Source organism: Falco cherrug, chromosome 4, assembly GCF_023634085.1.
Source record: "Falco cherrug isolate bFalChe1 chromosome 4, bFalChe1.pri, whole genome shotgun sequence".
Taxonomy (NCBI): Eukaryota; Metazoa; Chordata; class Aves; order Falconiformes; family Falconidae; genus Falco; species Falco cherrug.
In genome coordinates, this window is record NC_073700.1 from 2420636 (window position 1) to 2439641 (window position 19006).

At 39.0% G+C, this 19006-nt stretch overlaps 1 protein-coding gene across 13 annotated transcripts in view; it reads left to right on the forward strand.

Moving 5' to 3' along the window:
* ATP2B2 (ATPase plasma membrane Ca2+ transporting 2) overlaps positions 1–19006 on the forward strand; it is a 432200-nt gene that overhangs the window by 375988 nt on the left and 37206 nt on the right. For all 13 annotated transcript variants that reach the window (XR_008732091.1, XM_055709424.1, XM_055709434.1 and 10 more), the window contains 5 exons: positions 154–388; positions 6130–6309; positions 7362–7449; positions 14698–14804; positions 15561–15752. Coding sequence is in view for 12 of the 13 variants with exons in the window: in XM_055709424.1 (XP_055565399.1) it covers positions 154–388; positions 6130–6309; positions 7362–7449; positions 14698–14804; positions 15561–15752 (802 nt within the window). In the remaining variant the exon portion in view is untranslated. The remainder of the gene's footprint in view (positions 1–153; positions 389–6129; positions 6310–7361; positions 7450–14697; positions 14805–15560; positions 15753–19006) is intronic.

The following is a 19006-nucleotide window of genomic DNA, read 5'->3' on the forward strand; positions in this document are numbered from 1 at the left end:
TAGTGAATCTTCTTGTTTAATTTAGAAATTTAAAATTTGCCATCAAAACAAGAGAGAGTTGAATGAAATGAGCTGATACAAGGAAATACTTTTCAGCAGTCAGGCAAATACAAAATCAACTTTTTTTTTTTTTCTTTTCTTGAATAAAAAAAGATGTTCCAGGATCCTTAATGCCGCTGGTGAACCTCGTGTCTTCAGACCTCGTGACCGAGATGAAATGGTGAAGAAAGTGATTGAACCTATGGCCTGTGATGGACTGAGAACTATCTGTGTTGCTTTCCGAGACTTTAACAGCAGCCCGGAGCCTGACTGGGACAATGAAAATGACATATTATCTGACCTGACTTGCATTTGTGTTGTTGGCATTGAAGACCCAGTAAGGCCAGAGGTATGCCGAATTCTTACGTCATAAAGCATTTCGCAGAGAACTGAACATAAATCGAACTACAGATTTCTTGAAGATTATGTTTTTGGGGTGTTTTATTAGCTTTGTCACAGAAGATGGAAGTGAGCTTTAGAAATAGAGTTTACTTGATAAAAAGTCAAATAATTAACCTGATAAAAATTAACTATCAATCAACCAATATTTAAATAAAGCAAAATAGGGCTTTTTGAACTGCAGGATTGAGGTGAGTTAACCTGTCAAGGAGTATTATACAGGAAGGCTGATGAGCAGAAGTTTTATTATGCTCCCAGATATTAAAATTTTTTCCTTTAATAGCACAGTGATGCGCAGCTCCTGAAGTAGAGAAAAGCCGTGCAGTGATTGTAATTGATGTGATTATAACTGTGGCGTGCTCACTTTCCACAGAAATTGCATGCAGTCTTGGAGCTTTGTCTTTTAAGGTAACAGTTGCCACTTCACTAATTATCTTATGGTTGTAACTGGTGGCTACTCAGGAGAACTGTTTTTAATGTTGCATTTGGACAAGGAAAAGCTTTGCCATGGAAAGGCTGAAGATTTCATGGCTACTATACTTACATGGCTTGTAAAAATGTGACTAAAATTTCAACTGGACTAAATTGAGAGGATCAGTATTGGGTGTGCACATTGGAAGCACGTGGCTGCTACTACGCTTGTAAATTACATTACTACAGTAGAACAAAGGGTAGATTAAGAGGTAGAAAGTTTGTTTGTGGCCTAGGTATACAGTATTGATAATTAATTTTGACAGTGGAGAATTAATTCCGTTTTACAGTTTAGAAAGAGTGACAGAAGGTAAGTCCCAAAGTGGCAAGTGCTGAGTGTAAAACGCAGACGTTCACCGTGTCTGTCTGTGGTGCTTTTCTTTCTGACTCAGTGTGTGTGGCCACGGTGGGTGTGTAGGCACCGCTGCAGCCGTGAGGTGCGATGTGAGAGCACCTGCCCCGGCACCTCATGCAAACAAGGGGAGCCGTTAACACTGTTTCACTCCGAGAAATCCACCCTTCATTTCTGCTGTCATTGCAGTAGATGGTTAGTGAGCGTGGCTTGCTTTGGAGTAAGGTCATTGAAAGATAATTTACATTTCCTTTATACAAAAAAGAGTGGGTTCTGATGCTGCAGAAGAGCTTGGTAGCAATCTTTGTCTTTTTTATTCTTCTGTCTTGTTTTACAGTTGTGCTGGATCATTTTTTAATCACGCCTACATCTGTTGTGTTTGATTCACTGAGAATCGGTGGCAATGTAGACATGTTAGGAAATTCATTTTTTTTTAGTAAACCATCAAAAGTATAAATTTTGTTTCCCCAAGTCCTTTATATAAAGTAGGCTCTTACATACTTCTGACTGCTGTAACTTTGGAAATAGCATTTAATTACATATACATTAGATTAATATAATTACAACTACAGGTACCAACTGTGTAACTATGCTTTGCATGATAATGGACACTCTTGGGCTTTTTTCAGTATCAAGAAGGTTATAATATAAGCTAAATCTTGCTTAGGTGAAAACTGTATGATAAACTCCTTATCTCCGCAGTCTTCAGGTAAACAGCATTCACTTTATCTGTCATCAGATAGTGTCTTGCTGCTAATCCATCTGTCCCCACACCTGACATTGCAAGTCTTTAAAAATGTTTTAAAACATTCTTAAAATGTTACATCTGCATTAATCCCTTAATGCTCAAGCTCACATATATATAAACTCAGAAAGTTTTTAACCGTCAGTGAACATTGGAACTATGAATCTGTCCTCTTTCCCTCCAAAAGCGATTAATGACACATGTCGTTAGAAAATAACTTTGTCAGGTTGCGTGTGGTACGACAGGCTGAGGGAATGGGTAGCAGCGGTATTTGCAGTTATTATTGAAAATAGCTGGAAACTATCCTTTCATGTGGTTATTCTGAGTGTGTTTTATAAGAGAACTGCTCTCATCTCGTAAGGAATGATTTCTTAGGAGCTTGAGGTAAAAATGAATAATGTTGCTAAAAATAAAGAGGTCAGGTCTGACTTCTATGTAAAGAATCAAAGAAGATCAAGGCAGGAACACATGTTATTTCTAGATAATTATTTGAATAATGTATTGTTTCTTGTAGTTTAACACCAGAATATACAGTAACACTTCTCTACTTCATTGTAAGACACACAAAAAAATGTTTATAATTTCAGAATTTTACCAAATGTTGGACAAAATTTTTTGGAGGACTTTGTTTTTTGAATTATTTTTTTCCTCCTTGCCCCTTTTGACTGTTTTAAATCGGTAATAACTTAATAAGAACATTTAAAACAATGTTTGAATTATTACTACTCTGCACATTGGTAAAAAGCAGCAGTACTTTAGGAGAAAGAAATGAATCAAAAAAACCCCCAACCCATGAATTTCAGAGAAACTGCCTAGGTGTGGTATATCTGAGTCAGTGGGGACAGTGTAATATACGTATATTACAGTGGTGAAATCACCATTGTAGATGCAAATAGTAAGATGTTGAGCTCTTACAAGGGACCTTACTATTTTGCCAGAGTTAAGGCCACTTATTAAATGGAGTGACCACGGAATTTTCAACTGCTTTTGTAAGGAAAAAATAACACAAAAGACTAGAAATATTACTGCTACTGTCTTTTTGTTCATATTCTCAGTATTCCTGGATATCAGAATTTATTCTGACAGAATTGAGAGATTAATAATTCCAGTGAAACAATCCAATGTCACCATCCTGGAAGCCTTTAGTTTCCCTTAAATTATGTTCTTGTTTTTCCTGGGAAAGGCTGTTTTTTCCTTTTCCCTGAGATGACTGTGGGAGTTAACACATGTGAAATGGTGGCTTCCTCGTTTCCACAGAGCTCCTGTGGCACTTTGCTCATGTGCATCCTGGGAGTGTTTAAAAATGTGGATACCTGCAGTGTCAGTGGTGTCATGCTAGCATGGTTTCAGATAAGAGTGCTACATCTGTTCTGATGATACTGCTGGGAGCTTTCTTGCACTTACATTTCCTTCCATACCTTAAAAGAAACTATATGGATGAATTATTCAACGGTGATGTCCAGCAAATGACCAGCTTTATCTGGAGTGGAACCATGACTTCTGCATAATTCCTAGGTTAATTCAGACACGAGCCTATTCTTCATCAGCAATTGGTTTTAGCAAGCACTGAAATACCTGCTTGATATTTATTTTTGTGTGTGTGTGGAGGGGGTTTGTTGGTGTGTCCCCCTATCCGCCCCCCTCCCCCCCCTTTGATAATTATACAAGAGAACAAATAGAATGACGTCTTGTTCCTGTATAGATTCTCTGTTGATTTTTGACAGTCTTTTTGGATTAATTTTATTGAGTCTGTACTGGCTTATACTGATTTGCCAATGTACGCCTACAATCTGTTATTTCTGGGAGATGAGCATAAATCACTTCCAAATGTTCACCTATTTATTCGTCACCTGATTCTGATGGATATTCCTGCATTGGACAGTGTATGCATGCATGCATTAGAAGGTTTTCTTTGCAGAGAGAAAATAAACCAGAAAATCTTGAAGTGTGTACCTAAGCTCTGCAAAACTGATGGAAAATATCTACTTCCACTGCCCACTCAGTCTGCCAACACTCTTTCTTCATTACAGCAATAACAAAATATGAACAATATTTTAACTGTAATTACTGTACACAGTATTAAATAAGATACCACCCACCAGCTGTCCAAAAAATGAGGGAAGAGGAAAATATAATTACTTCTTAAGTTATATGTGAGTTTGAGATGCATTTGAAACTAGCTTGTCCTCCCATGACCTTGCTTAATAGGACTGGCACTTGACAGACTAGAGCTTTTTTTCTGTTTGCACTGTAATTTATTTTTCTCCTTCATGGTTCATACCCTGTGCAGGTTTTACAGATAGTCATCTAAATCTGTCCTGCCCTATGCATGAGGGTCACCACAGCTGAAGTGGATACTAAGAGCATTCCAAATCGGCAAATGGGATGTGGTCAGGGTTATTAATGTGGAAAGTGGGTAAATCAGGAGTCATTTGCTTAAGTAAAAGATTTAATCTGATTGTATGTCCCCCCTAGCAGTCTACTTTGTAATGTTAAAAGGCTTCAGGTCCAAATGTTTCTAGCATACAACTTTTGGGAAGAATATTCTCAGTAGAGATGAGGAGGTGGAAAGAGAAACCTCTGTCCCTTAGTTTTTCTCTTGGTTCTGTAATCTGTATTGACAGAGAGTCCTTCTGCAAAGAGCACCTTCTGTGGATGCAGTCTGACGGTGGAGTCATCTTTGTAGCCATGGGAAAAGTACTGGTCTGGTCTTCAGGGGTTAGTTTAGTGAGGCGTTCTGGAAAAGAGAAGCTTCACAAATGCCTTTAATAAAGATGCAGTAACGCAGTGTGAAACTGTATTCATTGATTAGAATAATTATTACCTACAGTAGGGTTTAGGGGTGCATAATTTCAGCCTGACGCACGGTCCAAGACATACAGCCTTTCTGGCCCCATCACATCGTTAGAAGCCCAGGATTTGACCCCTGGATCAGAGCAGCGGTTGTCATGTAACAGGCAATGTCCTGCCATCAGCGGTGTTTCGTACTTGTGACTGTAGAGGAAATTAAAATATCTAGAAGTGCACAAAATTAACATTGTAGTGCTGTAGATGGTAGCTCCTTTTCTTAGTATTTTCTGTACTACTGGATGAGATTAATCCAGTCTAATGGGAGTTGAGTTCTACAGTACACTAACATCTATGGTAGAGGTTACGATCAGCAAGCTGCACTGAACTGGCAGAAGAATATAGTGCGGCTTTCCTGTTGTATAAAGTAATATCCATTTTGATACCCTTTCTTAAATTAATAAATTATAATTAATTATTGTATAGTTTGAGGGAATATAATTTTTCCCTTGTCTGAAACAGCTATAGGTATTTAGCCTTTCTATACGCACTGGCTTCGTATACCCAAGTAGCTGTATTAAGAGAGCTTTATTTAATTTTTAGGAATTGATTCCCTAGCTTTTGCACATTTTAATTACAAAAATTATTATTTTTTTTAATAAGCTGCAAATGATGGCACATTAGTATATAGCTTCTACATTAATCTCACAGACCCTGTTCCATGCTGAATTCTCTTTCCCAGGTGTGTATACTGTACAGTAGGAAAAGTTAGTCTCCTGCAGAAGGGAGTATAACTAACCTCATGCTTCATTTTTACATTTTTGAAATATGTAAATTACACATGGAATTTTGAACTTGTATATATAGGAATTCTACCTGCTGATATGCATGAATTGGTGTAGCAGTGCTAAACTACATTAACTTTTTAGATAATCTTACTGAAAGTTTGGATCAGAAATTAGGTAATTTTCTGTACAAAATACATGTGTTCTCAGTTCATATTTACGTGTAGGTTGAGTATTTTAGGTTCAGCATGCTGTGCCTTGATGCTAAAGATCAACAAAGCTGCAGAGCACTCCTTTTTATTAAAGTCAGGTGAAGCTTTAGGCAACTGATCGAAAAAACAATTTGTGTGCTTCTTGTTACAAGATTTGTCTTGCCTGTGGTATAACCTCAATTCTGTAATAGTCAGGTGGCTATAATATGCCGTAACATGTATGATTTCTCTTTTTGCTTCATGAATTTCTTAGCCTCAAAATATTCTGATTGGAAACACCCGACTTTAGATTTTATCTCTTATCAAGGAATTTTCTTTCCTGTTATATTGCTTTTGTAGGTCCCAGAAGCCATAAGAAAGTGCCAGCGAGCTGGAATTACAGTCCGCATGGTCACTGGAGACAACATCAACACAGCACGTGCCATCGCCATAAAATGTGGAATCATTCATCCAGGAGAAGACTTTCTTTGCCTTGAAGGGAAAGAGTTCAACAGAAGGATCCGAAATGAGAAGGGAGAGGTAATTAATATATTAAATCCATACCTATTATAAATATGTATTAAAAAATAGTGAGAACACGGAAATGTTGGTTCTCCTGCATAGATGTGTACCTCATATCCATACTCTGAGAGACTGCTACTTCTTCCTACCACTAGCCTTTTGCAATTGAAAGTACCAGTGAAAATGCAGACTTTTCATCACACAGAGCTACTCCCAGTTTAGTGCTAGCCCCATTCAGCAGTTTGTAGAACCTGGTCTACACGAAATCAAAACTAAGCGCATGAAAGGAAGTTTGTTAGCAAAGAGGAGAAGGAACTCAACAGCACTTTGCAGGTCTGTCTCATAAAAATGCAATCTGTACTAAGAAGCAGCTCCTCTCATGTCTTTATTTTATACCACTTTATCTAACATACTGCTATATCCGCTCAGTAATGATTTGTGTAATCATCTATTCTTCAGGAGATTTTTAACTCCTCATAAAAGATGGAGCTAACACACAAGTTATTGAAGTCACCTTTAAAAAAGTAAACTACACTGTCTCTTCGAGCCCATCGTTAACAGACATACACAGTTGTTTACTCTTTGCATTGATTGATGGGATCCTGGGAATGTTGGTATATGCCACAGATTTGTCCTTGTTGCTATTGGTCTGCAGGGGAAATTCTACTATTATTGGTGCCACAGTGAAGCAAAGAACTTGGATTCAAATGTAGAATAGAGCAACACACTTTTACTTGTAAACATGTTTGATCAACTTTGATGAACTCCACTATCCTGTATCTAGAGTCATGACTCTGAGTGGAATTATCCATAAAGATGATCAGATACTGTGGCAAAATTTTCCGTACATTAGCCAACAGCTGAGCTTTCGTAGGAGAAAACTGCCCACTTTTGACCTTGACTTCATTTGCAGCATTGTTCTAGTTTTTCTGTGCTTTTGGAGAAGAGTTGCAGATCTGAGCAGTGAAGACTATCATCTGACACATGGACACCAATATATTTTGCTAATCACAGGCTAACAGTTTTACTGTTTTGGATTTTTTTTTTTTTTTTGTGTTCCCCCGCTCCAGATTGAGCAAGAGCGGATTGACAAAATCTGGCCAAAGCTTCGGGTGCTTGCTCGTTCATCTCCCACGGACAAACACACTTTGGTAAAAGGTGCGTGGGGACTACCTTTGTGTGTGTGTAATTAATGCCGAAGTTACTGAAGTATGCTCGGCACATCATCTGCGTTGTAAAAATTGTACTGTTACGAATATATCTGAGTTGCTAATTGAGCAGCTATGCAGAATGCAAGGCGGTTTTGCAAGTGACCGAGTCTCTCGTGTTTGCCTTCTACCTGAGCCATCACATGGAGAATAATAGGAAACTGGTTGGCAGGAATAACAGAAATATCAATAAGATGTCTGGCAAGTAGATGTAGGCAATCTCACATTTGCCTTTTGACTTTTAATTCAACTGGAATCAGGCCCTAGTTTGGAAGAGAAAATATGTGTTTGCTGTTCAGAAAGAAATAATTGTTGAGAAATAGGTTGTTCTTCATATATACAAGAGGGTGGCTAGATTTCATAGTCTTTGCCTATACCTCTTTATGAAGAAAACGAGGATAATCTAATTTAGAGTAAATCAAGTCATTCAAGTGCATCTGTTCTCCCACAGTTATTTTTAAATAGTATTATTCCAAGATAAAAAATTTTTGATGTCACAATAGCAGTTATTCCATGTAACTAGGAGCTGCCCTCTTTAGCATTACATGAACAGAGATACGTATTTCAAACCAATTCTGTTTTCCTGTAGGCTCACTAATTGTATGATTTGCATTGGCTTCCTTTAGATTTCTGGCTGTATTTTTAGTGTATGTTTTTGTCCTATAAAAACCGCACCAGACAAATTATATTCTTGTACCACATTGTCTGCAGATGGAATGCTCCTACGAAAGAGGGATTTAGTCGCAGTTTTCTTCATAAAGCCTTCTTCTTATCTGTAGCTCATGCTTCTTGTTGACTTGAAATGTCCTGTTGACTCTGAAGCTCACTCTTAAAAGACAGCTGATGAGATCAGAAACTTTCTGATCAGGAATACCATCATTGCTGACAGTGATGAGAAGGGGGCCAGCACAGGCAGAAGCCCTGGTAGCGGGTGACTGTGTGTGCTGGCTGCCGGATGGGGAGAGAACTGGGTTATTGTGGTAAGGCCCTAGACAGACTCTAGAGACCCTTCTTAGCAATTCTTGGAGGTGCTAAAGTCTGGGAGGGGATCCAGCTGATCAGTTACATTTCTTCAGCTGGTTGTCTGCTTAAATAATAATCCACACGTAGGCAGGAAATCCTTTTTGTATGGCAAGGTTTTATCGATATGACTTCATAAATGTCTGATTACAAAGGCTTTTGAACATCACGTAATTTAAATAAATGCCTAAATGACTTCAGAGCAGAAGTTCCATTATGAATTTGAAGATTGGATCAGTTGGATCCTATGGGATTGGGACGAGGTTATGTGATGAGCTATGGAAGTGTGGACCATGCAGGAGAACTCAGATGTCTTGTAAGGCAGCTGGAGTCATACTGCTGTCACTCACCCACTCCAGCCGCTCTTTAGTCCCGTGAGCTCTGAACTGGGGTGCACACACCTCAGGGACAGTTCACTGGGATGCAGGCAGAAGATATTTTTTACCATTATTAAAAAGAAGAATATTCTTTAAATACTGTTTATTTCAGCTCTGTTTCATCCCTTTATTTATATATTTATATATTTATATAAAATATACAAGATATATAAATATATACTATATATATATATAAAATGTATATAATATATTAGTACAGTAGTACATATGTATAATTTATAAATAGTGTATGTATTTTGAGGGTGTTGCTCAAAAAGATTTTACCAGTAGGCGTTCATGATTGAGAAGGTTTGGACACTATTGGTTTGGACAACATTATTAGCTCTGTAGCTCAGTATTAAAATTAGCTGAAGTCTCCTCACTTCCCTGGTATATATAAAATACCGTCTTATAGCTCTGAGAGGATGACTTGCACAGCCTAATAGTTTACTTGTTTCAGAAACACACAACAATTTGTGTTTCATTAAGCAGATTAAATAAGTCCCTTGGGAGTACTCGTTTGAATCATTCAGGATTTTCCGTTAAGAGGAAAATGAAACCTTTGCCAGGGAAAATGAAATCAGTAAAGAGCTGAAGAAAAATAAGCAACAAATTATTGTTTTATAGCATAGGCACTTTGACAATTCAAAAGATATTTACTACTACTGAATGCTGTATGCAACTAATACAATTAATTTTTTATCGATGTGACTGGGTCAAATGATAGAGCAATTAAGTATCTAACAAAGTTCGAGAACAAGTCTGTGGAAAATTATGATGGAATTTTTTGGCTGGTAATGCTCCACGGGCCATTAAAAATTACAAGAAACTATTTAAGTGTTCACTAGTTTTGGGCCTCTTGTTAAAATGTTATGTTTTTCTCAGACACTTGAGGGATAAAGAGGATTTTCTCTTTGATGTGTTCTATCTGCTCTAGGGTAAAAACACACATCACAAAATAAACTTTTTTTATATTTAATTTTTAATGACATACAGCTGCTGGAGGGAATATTTTTCCTCCTTAACATAGCACAATCCCACCCAGCAAAAGAATCATCTTTATTTTGCATTTTTGTTTTTACTACTGCTAAGGGACTAGAGAAAGGCATGGTTCAGCATTTCAGGCTGGGCAGACAGTTTCTGTCAAATATTTATGGCTTTGAAGTAGAGGTAGATTGAAAAAAAAATGTCAAAATGGTTTATCATCATGAAGTGCTTCAGTGAAAAATGTTAGATATCTCAATCCAACTGAAATACCATTTTTAAATGGATTTTCTGACATCCATTGGTATTATTCAAGATTTTTTTACCCTATTTCTAAATATAAGAAGTAAAAATGCATATCATATTGTTTTTTAAAATGTTATTGGAAGCAAATGTTTAGTACTGATGGGAAATATCATCTTAACAGAAGGCATAAAGAAGACCAAATAAATATGCAGTTTATCAGTTAAAGAAGCTGTGCTTTCCAATATGTTTAAATTAGGCTGAAATTATTTTTCTGTGATATTAAAATCTATTCTCATGTAAGGGTGATTTATTGACAAGCAGGAAAGGAACTTTAAAGAAGAAAATATTTTTAATAATTACCCTCAATTACTAAAATATTTCAAATATTATTGCATGGGATAGTATTACATTCATGACCTCATTAACGTGGCCATGCTATGATTTAATTACTAAAATATTGCAAATATTATTGCATGGGATGGTATTATATTCATGACCTCATTAACACAGACATGCTATGAGACTAGATAGAATAATAAAAATATAGAAAAGTGCATTAATTAAAATTCTGAGATTACATGTCAGCATGTTGCAAATTGCAAGTGGTTTTGATTTTCATTTGAGAGAAAATTTTAATGTATTTTTTCTTCAAATGCATCTGAAGAAATATTCAGAATGATAACCTGTGCCACAGTGTAAAAAGTCAGCTTCAGCCAAGCCTCCGCTGGAGTGCGGAGCAGGAGAGCAGTAGGGAGGCAGCAGGAGGCATCCAGCGTGTGAGTGCGCGGCCGCCTGCGCTGTGAGCACTCACTCAGCACTCACCTGAGGGCAGGGCTCTGTAGCCTGCGTTCAGTGGAACCTGGTGGGAGGCACTGGTGCCTTCAGGGCCCCCCTTCAGCCTGGCAGTCTTGGAATATAACACGGTGGTGGCACGCGCTCAGCGCGGGGATCGGTGGGCTTTAGCCGCGCTCTGCCCTTGCGGCCTCAGGACCTTGGGCGCGCCCTTCCCCTGACAGTTACCTCTGCTGTCCCCAGCGCTACCTGTAACACTTCCACATGAGCCTTTACAGCTCTGTTCCTGCACATATGTCAGCGTGTAGCTAAAGTGAATTCACATTTTCTCTTTCAGACAGACTTTCTAAATTCCTGTTAAATTAGCAGGGAGCTTCAGAAAGTTTGGAACTATTAAAAACTACTCTGAAGGGAACATGCCTAGGAAGATACGTTACTGCATCTGTGTTTAGCTTGTCAAAGAAATATAAATAGGTGTAAGCATAGGGGCTGATCAGCTTCACTGCCTCAGGAACACCAGAACTGGTGTGCATCTCTACAATGCTCAACTGTAGCTCAGTTTTTCCTGCCTGTTTTGAGTTTAGCAGTTGAGACAGGAAGAGATCTAGAAACCAGGTGAACCAGGAACTTTTTTTCTCCCAGCACCGATGGTTCCTTCCTGATGTGACTCTAAGGGTGACAACGCAAGGAGGAATTGTTTCGATATTAAAGCAGCGTTTGTTCTGCAATAAAGGGAGAACCCGAGGCTATATGTCATGGTTTTGATCTGAGCCACGGGTACAGATAGCTCCTTGTAGAAGAACTGGAAGACACATTGTCGGTTAATATTCTTTCCTGATTATCCTGAGTGGATTTGATGTAATGCTTGCTTAATGTTAGAAGGGAGGAAGGTGGGAGATACAGGATATATTTCACTTCCAGCTGCGTACGCAGTACTGGTACCTTTTCCAGCAGGCTTGTGCATGTCGTGCCCCCTGGATAGCTGTACACGGTTGTTTTAAACACCAGCTCTTCCCTCATCAGGCACAAGCTGCTTGCTCTGAAAACTTGCTCCGTAGGCGAGCAGCCTGACTGCTCCCCGCATTCCTGCGGCGCTGCTATGTGGGACACATATGCTGGCGTGTTGGGCTCAAGGTGTGTTCCTGTGGCTGTTGGATAAAATTCTTTTTGTCTGAGGAAAGTCACAGCCAAAAAGCGTAAGATGAGGGAACAGACCCATGAAACAGCAAAGGCTGTTCTGAGAGGGAGCTTGGCAGAGCTTCAGGAATTCCCCTGCTGTACTTGCAGACCTGTTAAACACTGTATGTAAGCGTATTCAGCTGGAGTAAAGCAGTTGATATTGGAGATGTTACCTGGCTGTTAGACATGACTGATTAATACTGAAGCTTCTTTTTAGCTGTTTTGGGTGGGTGGAAAGGCCAGTGAATGTTAAAGAAATGGGCATTCTCTCTGCTGGCCATCTGCCAGGTCACGCCCTCCCATTTTTCACTGAGCACCGAGGCAGTTGCTCTCTGCAGCGTAGGACAGCAGAGGGAGGAGAACCCTCTTCTGCTTCGCCTCTGACACTGCAAAATCTATACAGACCTACTACTTGAAAACGCTTGAGGTGACGCTTTATCACAACTATCAACAGAATGATGTAAAAGAAAGAAAAAAAAATGTAAAAGTGAATGTGGTTAGGAAGGAGGTGAGCGCTGGAAAGAAGACAAGCACTCAGAAAGGCGAGGAAGGGGAGGAGGGACAGATTAAAGAGTGCACGCAGAAGTCAGGAAGCATAAGAATAGCTATGATAAATCCTCTGAATCCCAAATAATCACTACTGCTCCATTTTAGAAATTTATCTGATGCACAAATGAAAACTCCGCAAAGATCTTCTCGCTTCCTATGGCTACCACCGCGTTCTGCCCGCACGGTGTTGTGCCACACATTGAAGGCACGACATTTCTGACGACACCAGCAGCGGTCACTGTGGTGAAGGCCGTGGCTGAGATGCTGATGATAACCGAGTTATTTTATCTATCTTTTTCCGTGACTGCTGATGATGCAGTTCTGTGCTCTGGAGGGTGTTGGGCTTATCGTGTCTGCATAATTTGCTTTTAGTGATAAAAATGACACTAAACCTTGTAAATGAATGCTAAACCTTGCAGATTCTGTAGCTGCTGCCAGCAATTGGCTGGTGCAAGGCGGTTGGTGGTATAGTCATCGACATTAGAGCACTTTATACATCTGTGTTAGGAGGTCATTTGTTAAAGCCTCTTCAACTTGATTTGGGTTGCGCTGCCATTTGGAATCCAGTTGTGAGAGGATGCTGTCTACCTGTTTGGAGCAGTTAATATCATGATGTGTCAGAGATTTTAATGATTTTTTTCAGAGGCTTAAACAATTAATTTAACATCAAAGGATGTGTTAATAACAGGAAGGGAAGACCGGGATAAATGCCTTTAACGGTAGTGGCTGAAGATGTTCCTATTTATTTAGAAATACCGAAGGCAAATCACCCCAACAAATTGAAAGCTCTAATTATAAGAGCTTATCAGAGTAATGTGCCATTTATTGGAGTTCATACTGGCAATAGAAAGTGAATAGGTTTTTTTCTGATTTTCATAAGAATGAAAAATACGGGACACTAACTGCTTCCACACTGCATTGCAATCTTCTGGGTGCCTGATAAGCCTGAACCTTGCCAGGAGGCAGCTATTGCTCTGTAATCTGCAATTTCCTATTTCTGGTTAGTTATCTGATATATGAGTTATTTATTTTCCAGACTAGAGTGAAAGCTTTTCGCACTGGGTAGGTTTTGATAATTGTTTCTAGAGGTTATGACTGTGCAAAATGTGTTAGTAAAATAAATTTTGCGATTTTTTCGCCCCGGAGTTATTCATACGGAAAGGTGTTCTTGTGTCTTACACAACAACCCTGTATTCTGGACTCGTACTCAAATGGAGACTGACATGGGAATAAAAACATGAGTGGTGAATGGTCCCCATCCTATTAAAACACGGCTTCTTCTGTAACCTTAGAAAAAGACTTTATTCTTTTCTGTATTTTGCCCATCTGCATAAGTGGAAAATAATTCCCTGGAGGCCAATTGGTGAAACTTGATTCACTAAGTGAAAAGTGCTTTATTTTCTCAAATGATCCAAAAATGAAAGTAGAAATTATTTTATTATGTCTATTTTTTACAATGTTTTGCTGCAGAATGTAAAGAATTATTTTATATCTTCTTAATCATTGTTTGGCAGAATTGAACATGGCTGTTAAAATGCTAATCTGGCTCCAGCTAAATAAAATTCATCAATGGCATTTGTTATCCTTAGGTTAAACTGACTGCCAGAAGGCATCCCAGTAAAGCAGATAGTACGCTTCGGTCCCAGTTTAGGAGAGCTTTAAGCATAAACTTAAGACTTTGGCAAATCCTTTCCATTGATATTTAATCAGAGAGCTGGGCTGAAATGGGTTTACTGTGACACATAATTTTAAACAGTAATTCTCCAAAAGTACATAATGAGCTGATCTCATTCCCTTTGAAGTCTGTGCAAGTTTTGTTGATGTTTTGGTGATGCAGGATCAGAACTTTCCATGTAAATTCTAGTAGTGTATAGTGGTGTTGACACTGCCTTCATCGTTATTAAAAATCAACTCTGTTAAGCTCTGTAAGACTTGTGTGATATTACGTAGTTTATATTACACAGACCCTGCTGGTTTTTAGAGGGACATTTTATCCTGCTATATTATTTTTGATATATGTATTTGTACACACACATACGCATTTTTTGCAGGTATCATTGACAGCACACAGGTGGAACAGAGGCAGGTTGTAGCTGTGACTGGTGATGGGACGAACGATGGACCAGCACTTAAAAAAGCTGATGTTGGCTTTGCAATGGTATAATCTTGAGCATATTTATTGATGTTTGTGTCATTATAAATTTGCTGTAAGAAGTTTTCCATTCATTAAGTCTTGACAAAGTTGTTTAGTTATTACTTGTCAGTGAAGCATTATATGGGAGAGGGTAAGTTATTTTGCTTCAGAATCCTTTCATTTACTCTGTTAGATTCACTGACATTGCTTGCTGTGATACTTTTTCAGTATTTTGTTGAAGGTAATTATTTGCTATATGGAGAATCCCGTGCCAATACAGAAAAAATAACTCTGAGTTCTTCACAAAAGTGGAGTACAACAGTACTATGTTTGGTAAAATCCAACACTAATTGTAAAAATGTCTTCCTAACATAATCTGACTCTCAAGACATTATTATAGAAGACTATATATTAAGATACATAATTCTCATTTTTGTTAGCAATTCTGTTCATGTGTATTAATAAAATATCATCAATGACAAAAATAACTCAGAAGATCAGTAGTCATTAAGCTGATAATTTAAAACACTCAGAACTATCATCGCAGGAATTCCACTACTCTCTGTCAATTCCCTTTTCTGCGTCCTTATTCACTTTCAAAACCAGGCCACATTAGCTAACTTCCTAGCAAATGTAAAATACAGGATATACTCAGCAGTCACTGTTACGGTGCTGGGAAGTCCCTGGGTGGCTGTGGGCTTTGAATGAGTATGAAGATTTGTATTCCGAGTGTCTCTGTACTTTCTAATTGGTAATTTTATTCGCAACGAATTTTTGCAGGGTATTGCTGGTACGGATGTTGCAAAGGAAGCCTCAGATATCATCCTAACAGATGACAATTTCAGTAGCATTGTGAAGGCTGTGATGTGGGGCCGTAACGTCTATGACAGTATCTCCAAGTTCCTGCAGTTCCAGCTCACTGTTAACATTGTGGCTGTGATCGTGGCTTTCACTGGAGCATGCATTACCCAGGTAAGGTTAACTGCAGGTGTCGCTTCAAGTATGGGCCAAATCCTGCCACGCTACATTTTCTGCAAAGTAACGGTGGCTTACATTTGATTCTTACTTCATGCAACAGAAAGTATGCTTTCTGAAATTCTTCTGAGCACTATGAGTGTATTTAGGATCAAGCTGCTAAGTGTTAAATAGCTGTTGACATAAGGAGGTGTACTAATCCATCTTCTTCTGGAAGTAAATTGCTTTTAGGAGCTGCTAATTTTTATGCTGCCTCCATACAACTCCCTGTTTTTTGTTACATGTTTTTGTCCTGACTGAGCCTGTGATGATAGGACAGAAAATGTCAGGGACTGGGAGGAGGAAGAGGTTATGTGACTTTGCCTTTTCCTCTCAGAATATTTCATTATTGAATATATATGTCTTGATGGATTATGGAATGGGATTATTATTTTCAGGAGAGCACTACAGAAGTAATCCCAGCAGGGGAGCTTTTTGACTGATGAAATTATTTTGTTGCTTTCAGGCAGTTCCTTTTCATTTCAGATGCAAATGACAAACCGATTCAACGACACGTACTGTTGGACTTTGATCTCTTTCTCCCTGTGCATTAATCCCTCATTGTAATCCTGGAGTACACGGAACATATCAGGGACTTTTACAAAAAGCGTATGTGAAAGCAATCCACGTTTTTTTCCCTTCAAATTACTGCTTTTTGATTAATAGCGGTTTCTTTTACATAGAAAGAAAAAAGGATGTATTTAGTACAGCACGAGGCTTTTGTCCTTCATTAGAAAACAGCGAAAGATGCAGGGTTTAGTGCCTTCACTCCCTAAGATAAGGGCTATTTCAGGTGCAGCAGACAGGAGCTGTTACAGAATGCCTCCTTTGATGGAGACACATTGTGGGAAAGCTGATGCTTCCCTCAGTAGTGCATCATACAGATGCACATACCTGTCTCAGCAGGTAAATTTCACCTCATGCACACCTGAGCAAAACAATGAATAAGTCATTAGCTCTGCTCCAGGGTAAACTTACATTGTAATCATGGAAGTGATAGCTGAAACCAGAAACCCAGGTAGCTTTACAAAACCGTGAGGTCAAACTTCTCCTAAGCCTTGACTGACATTTAGAGGGCTTTTTAGCGCTGCATGTGCAGTGTCTGCAAGCTCCTGGCTTCTTCTCGCTCCACGTCAGAGCCGGGGTCGGCAGAGGTGTCAGCACAGAGCTCCTCCGCGCTGAGCAGGCACCAGGCTGGTGCCTGGGCTGGGATCCGCAGAGCAGCCAGAAACGGCTGGGTTTGAAGCAAGCAGAAGTGATCTTAACAAATGAAATCACCATTTTATTCTGTGCAAGGGAAGCCCTGAAACCTCAATTCACTTGTTTTCCAAGCAGTCTAAATGGTGAGCTGCTAAGTGCTAGTCCCCTGCCACGCTGCCCCCCGGTCTGGGTGATGCCCGCGGTGGCCAGCGAGCCTGTGCCGTGGGGCAGCGGCAGTGCTGCCGCGGCAGAAGTCAGGTAACTTTTCCCGTGGGAAATATATCCAAGCATATTGAGAAAATTTTTAGCCGTCAAGTAATCGTTGCTGGTAACAGAGGGTACGTGAAAAAGGACTAAAACTCTGGGAGGTTAGTCCTTGTGGATTTTCATCAGGAAAAAAGTGCTAACAGCAACACGGCCAAAATACCGTCGTTGGAGCTGAGGCGAGTGCTTCCTTTTAAGACCCTGTTTTATAGACTTTCAGTCACTGCCTACTAACATTTATTTAAAGTGAATTTTTTTTGGTTAATGTCCAGCATTTTTCCAGTTGCTTCATGAAAGCGTGAAGGGAAATATATTCTGTTTGTTAACTAAAGAATTTCTACTTTATTCTTGAAGAGGTAAAACATTACTGAATTAGTGCAGACTATTTTGCATGTGTAGGGCATAATCAGTTCAAGGGTATTCTCCTTTTTAATTCCGGAGCTTTCTTCATCCTTTGAATGATTCCGTTGGCTTCAAGAAGGATTTGGACCTGGCCCAGTGCATGTATACTGCCCCAGTGGTCTGTGAGACCCATCGGTGAGCCTGTCAAGTCTGTTGTCCCTGTTTACAAGTTTTAACGTACACCTCCTAGAATTCCTGTATTTCTGTCCAAATAGATTCTTAAGCAATGTGTTCATTCGGCAATAAAAATGCAAATCCTGAGGAGAGATCTGAAAGGAGCTAAAATTGAGATTGTAGCAGAAAGGCAGCAGTTATTTCCATTGTAGTTCTGTTGACACTCGACGGCCTGACTGCTGATAATCTCAAGTAGCTCTCAGGTCTGTCTCATTAAGAAGGATCTTGCCTTGTGAACAAACATTGTTAAGCTTTGACTCAAAAGATTCTAGCTGGTGAGAGGGCATTATGCTTGTTTGGCTCATAAGCTTTACTAAAAAAATTACACTTGGGAACATACTGTACCCTCTGGTTGCTATGAAAATAGCTTTAGCACAAAATGCATGAGTATACCAAAAAAAAATTAAAAAATCTTGTGTACAACAGGCTAGGTGCACACACATAGACCTAAGTCTGAAAAATTGTACGCAGGGCTGAAACGTTTAAGTTCTTAACAAAAAAAATGAAGCTAAAATCTATAGTTTCCCAATGGCAATACAGCTTTCTGCGACCTTCAAAACGCAAGCAAAGAAGGTCCATGTCGAACTGAATTTTACTTTGCTTTTAGGTAGTCACTTTGACTTTCTTTGACACAGAGAATATAATTTTAGTCCACAATTACTGTGCAGGTTAATGTGTATTACACAGGCTATATATTTGGTGATTTTTCATCAAATCTAGAATGAGAAAAAAATCCATGTAGGTAGTAACATTTCTTCTGTGCTTCTTGATGTCACCTCTCAAAACATCTGTCCTGCAATTCAGAACCAGCATACTGGGATGCTTTGAATGTGAAGCTTCTTTTACTTTTACCTACTCTTTTTGTGTTTCTACTGTTTGTGCTTAAAGGAAGTACAAAGATAATAACATCTTTGTTTTGCCTTTTTTTTTTTCTTTTTTTAACACTTGGGTTGTGCTTTGTAGCTAAATAGACTTGATTTTATTTGGTCTTGATCCTGCAATTGCATTGGTGGACGTGTAAATATGTGTATGTGGTTGTATTGCTGCAGGACTCCTAATGAAACCACAGCAACTCTGTATTAATGAAAAGGTCCAACTGTGTGAGTACTATTATGAGTAAAACTGGGCCTCCAAGAAGCACCCAGAGAATGCATTGCCAAGTAGGAGCTGAT